General features: G+C 51.2%; 1 protein-coding gene across 1 annotated transcript in view; it reads left to right on the top strand.

Annotated features, from left to right (window-relative positions):
* The first annotated feature begins 3215 nt into the window (after nt 1-3215).
* kctd8 (potassium channel tetramerization domain containing 8) overlaps nt 3216-5000 on the top strand; it is a 29441-nt gene continuing 27656 nt past the window's right edge. Inside the window, exons 1-2 of the mRNA XM_063187792.1 lie at nt 3216-3251; nt 3288-4122. Coding sequence (XP_063043862.1) covers nt 3216-3251; nt 3288-4122 — 871 coding nt within the window. The remainder of the gene's footprint in view (nt 3252-3287; nt 4123-5000) is intronic.

The following is a 5000-nucleotide window of genomic DNA, read 5'->3' as shown; positions in this document are numbered from 1 at the left end:
TGTGCGCGCGCGCGCGCGTGCGTGCGTGCGTGTGTGCGTGCGTGCGTGTGTGTTTATGCGTCTATGTCTATGCATATTTGTGTGCGCCAGTGTGTGTACATGATGTGTGCCTCTGTGTGTCTAACGTGCTGAGAGGTGTGGCAGAGAGCTGTTTGTAAATCCAAACGTCTCCCCCGTGGCACATTGCTCTATCCTCCCAGGCCCGAGCGGTAATCAGCGACAGTGATGAACAGTCAGCTCTCCGTCTGGTTAGAGGCAGTGAGAGACAGAAAGAGGCTGCATCTCCCACTGACAAACTGGGGAACAGAAGGCAGGGCGAGGCAATTTTTTTCTGTATTGCGCTTTTCGTGCAGAGATGCAATTCGATGTGCTTTACAATAAGAAAAATAAAATGAAAGTATAAGAACGTTTCTACATATCTTATATCTTTCTATGTATTTCTAGATGTGCCTCCTCCTGTCCTCACACTCATCACAGCTCTCGCTGCCTTTCACAGCCTCAGCGGCGGCACCTCACATTCATCATGGCATGGCAACGTTAAGTGATTCAACAGTGGGGATTCGTAATGAAACCTCTGGAGGATGTGTTTGTGTGTGTGTGTGTGTGGGCAGGGAGGGAGGGTTTGTGTGTGTGTGTGTGTGTGTGTGTGTGTGTGTGTGTGTGTGTGTGTGTGTGTGTGTGTGTGTGTGTGTGTGTGTGTGTGTGTGTGTGTGTGTGTGTGTGTGTGTAGGTGTTAGGGTGTTTGGGTGTGTACACATATGCCTCTGTGTGTGTATGTGCATGTGTGCAGGTATCTCTCTCAGTGTGTGTGTGTATGTGTGGGTGTTTGTGTAGGTGTTTGTATGTGTACACATACCTGTGTGTGTGTATGTGCACGACACGTGTGCAGATATCTATCTCAGTGTGTGTGTGTGTGGGGGGGGGGTGGATGCATGCGTACGTGTGTGTGTGTGTGTGTGTGTGTGTGTGTGTGTGTGTGTGTGTGTGTGTGTGTGTGTGTGTGTGTGTGTGTGTGTGTGTGTGTGTGTGTGTGTGTGCACACATGTGAGCACATCTCTGTGTGTGTGTGTGCATGTGTGTGTGTGTGCTTGTGTGCATGTGTGCGTGCGTGTGTGCGTGTGTTTGTACGCTCATGTGAGCACGTGTGTGCGAGCGCATGCCTGTGTTATGTGTGAAAGTGTTGTTTTAGAGCAGCGAGGCAGGTGTGAGCCTCGGGAGAGTAATTAGTTGGGTAATTAAGACGTAGGTGTTAATGGTTACCAGGCTGCAGAAGCCAGGCAGCCAGGTGCAGAGGCAGACCTCAGCCATCAAGGTAATACTGCACAAACAAGCCAGCCAGGCAAGCAGGCACCCAGGCAGCGAGGTGAACAGTGCTCGGCAGAGGCGTTTGGCAGCCACGTCTATAGGGCTCGTTCCAGAAGCAGCACAATGTGAGGAGGAAATTATTGGTTAGTGACTGGACAGCTGCGTAAGTGACTTGACTTCGAAATCACATCCATCAGGGGCATTAATGATTAATAACTGGTGTGAAGTGAGTGAAGAGAGGTGTAAGGAGAATTGAAATGGTCACTTAAAAGAAAAAAGAATGCAGCATCGCTACTGCATGTTGGCTTGACTGACATTTCTTTTCAAGGGAATGATGGGTGGACCCTGGATCCCAGTGCAAATTCCTTTCCATAGTAATTAGTGCTTAGTGCACTAAAAATGTATTTCGTCAAATTGTGTGCTTAAATATATTTGTCACCTCCAATTATTTTTTACATGTCCAATAGATGGAGCTGTGGACTACTACTCATAATGATACATGGACCATAGCTCATACTCATGCAGAATGCAGAGTTTCTATATGATTTTGACTGTAAGTGGATAAATGGCTTTGTGTTGTGTGGGACTTCCATCACTGACCATTAATATGAATGTTTATCATGCCCTCCTGATAAGGAGTGCTGGTGTGTGGGTGTTTATAATTATGTTGCACCATACAGTCTGTAATCAATTGTCAGGCAATTTACCACAAAAAAGAGTACATCATGTATCCTAATGCATTTCTGAGGGATGTTCAGCCCCTGTGAATGCTGCTGTGGTGTTGTGATGGAGCACCTGTATACATGGGTTCACCGTGTTTATAAACACAGTTGTGAGGAGGGGCAAGTCACTGGCAGCCAACCATGTGAGCTAATTTTTTGACCGACAGGGGTTTCCAACAATCAGAGGTTGAGTTGTGCGCAGCTAGTATCGCGCAGCCAGTAGAAAACAAAAATTTAGAACCCATGTATAGATGTCTCTCCGCTCCGCCGTGTGGCTTTAAAAGGCGGAACCCCTCAAGCCTCCTCTGCCACTCCCCTTCCACTCTGTACAATGATGTCAGCGTGGCTTCCCCAGCTGCTTGGACAAATGATAATAGGAGTTGCTCTGAACGCACTCCGCGCCTCCCTCCCCTCCCCTCCCCTCCCCTCCCACCACACACACACACGCGTGCACATACACACACATACACACACACATACATACACACCCACACTCGCTTTCTGTCTCTCACTGCTCCGCTCTCTCTTTATTACCCGAGTGACAGCGGCCAGGGGAGCTTGGCATCGCTCGCGCTCAGCTCAGTTCAGCTCACTCCTTCTGTTCTCTCCTCCTCATCTCTGCGTATCTCTCCCTCTCAGCATCCTCTCGCTCAGCATCAGCACCAGCCGAGATGTAGCCTCCAATCTCTCAGCCCAAACTTCGGCATCCCTTTGGACTTTCTGCAGTTGAGTAACCTTTTTTTTTTCCGCTTTTTGCGTTTCCTTTTTTTTCTTGCCTTATTCCTTCGACAACACTCCAACCATCACCTTGTCCGTGGATTTGGGTTTTTTGTGCTTCATTTGGAGAATTTGACATTTTTTCTTTTCTTCTTTATCTGTTTCTTTATCTTTTCCATTTGGACTAGGGTGCTACTGATTTTTGGTGGGATTGGACAAACCTGTGCTACTCTTTCGTGGGGTGTGACTGACCTCTGCTCCTGTTGTCTATTTATTTTATTTTATGCTTTCTCTCCATCCCCTGTTTCAGCCCAGTGAGGCTTCTTTTCCCCTCTTCATGAGATTGGACTAACCTGTGCTCCTGTATACGTGTGTGGGGTTGCACTGACCTGTGCTGCTGATTTCCAATTGTGCTCTGTCTCTCCACTCCCTGTGTGACAGCCGTGTGAGGTGAGGGGAAACCTGGAGACCATGGCCATGAAGGAGACCATCCTGCCCATCAGTGAGGTGTCCAACGCGTGCCAGCCTCCGCCCCAATGCCAGCTGCCGCCTCCAGCAGCAGCGTGCCCGTACCCGGAGGTCCTGGAGCTGAACGTGGGGGGCCAGGTGTACGTCACCAAGCGCTCCACGCTGGTCAGCGTGCCCGACACCACGCTGCACGCCATGTTCACCCGCTGCACGCCGCGCGAGCTGCCCCGCGACTCCCGCGGCCGCTTCTTCATTGACCGCGACGGCTTCCTGTTCCGCTACATCCTGGACTTCCTGCGCGACCGGCAGCTGGTGCTCCCGGAGCACTTCCCCGAGCGCGAGCGGCTCCAGCGCGAGGCCGAGCACTTCCAGCTGGCCGAGCTGCTGCGCCTGCTGGGGCCGCGCGTCTCCAAGCAGGGCTCCATGAACGACGAGGGCTGCCAGAGCGACATCGAGGAGAGCTCGCAGAGCAGCGAGCAGCCCGGGACTCGGACGGCTCTGTCCATGACCGCCTGCGCCTCCTCGCCGGCCGGCGGTGGCGCCGGCTACGCCCCGGACAAGAGGTCAGGGTTCATCACCATTGGCTACCGGGGCTCGTACACCATGGTGCGGGACAACCAGGCTGATGCCAAGTTCCGGCGCGTGGCGAGGATCATGGTGTGCGGCCGCATCGCGCTGGCCAAGGAGGTGTTCGGGGAGACGCTGAACGAGAGCCGCGACCCCGATCGGCCGCCGGAGAAGTACACCTCGCGCTTCTACCTGAAGTTCACCTACCTGGAGCAGGCGTTTGACAGGCTGTCCGAGGCCGGCTTCCAGATGGTGGCCTGCAACTCCACGGGCACGGCCGCCTTCATCAACCAGTATAGGGACGACAAGATCTGGAGCAGCTACACAGAGTACATCTTCTTCAGTAAGTGCCCTCAGACTTTTCTGAAATTGTGAATCACAACCCCATAGCCCCATAATGCATGCCATTCCTCTGGTGGTAATACAGTCATTGAAAAAATTAACTACCATAGTACTACACCACTATGCCTTTAGCAATGCACTTCGACTTGGTCATTGCCATTCTGGTAACAGCAAATGTATAACACTGTATCTTAAAGGGCTAAACATTCAATATCTCATCTATACCGAATGTATCTTCTTCAATCAGTGTCCAATTATTCGTTCATCTTTGTTCGCGTCCAAACCTGCTGTACCTCCATTCCACACCAAGCCACTTACTGTGCATGTATACCTGGCGCAACTCCATCACCTCCAATCACTATACAGTACATCCTTTTCAATGAGTGCGTTGCCCTTTCTTCCCCTTGTCCATGTCCATGGTCTTCAATAAATGCTTTAAAACTATATTTTGCACTCCAAACCAACGCCAAGATTTTCAATGCCCACTCCCATTACCTCTAAATCGTCCAACGATGACCACACAGCTACACCATTTCCAATATGTTCCTCAGTTTGTGCCTGACATCTGACTTCTTGCAACCCAGTGCACCACCACACCCACCATAACTCCACCACCCACCTACCGCCCTCTTGGCACACTGTCACAACAACCTCATCACCACCATCACCACCATCCTCAGGGTACATCTGCTACAACATTTTCTTCAGATAGTGTGTTATGAGTCCTGACACATGCATGCCACCCACTCCCCACACCCTGCTGTGCAGTAGTTCACCCCCCCAGCTAACCACACAGTAGATCCATCACATCTTCTTTCGCATCCTAGCCACTCGTACCCAGGGCCACCCTTATCCATCCACCCACTGCCGTCCAGCTCT

Source organism: Engraulis encrasicolus, chromosome 22, assembly GCF_034702125.1.
Source record: "Engraulis encrasicolus isolate BLACKSEA-1 chromosome 22, IST_EnEncr_1.0, whole genome shotgun sequence".
Lineage (NCBI taxonomy): Eukaryota > Metazoa > Chordata > Actinopteri > Clupeiformes > Engraulidae > Engraulis > Engraulis encrasicolus.
The sequence above is the reverse complement of the archived record's forward strand: the minus strand, read 5'-3'. Positions and strand labels throughout refer to the sequence as shown.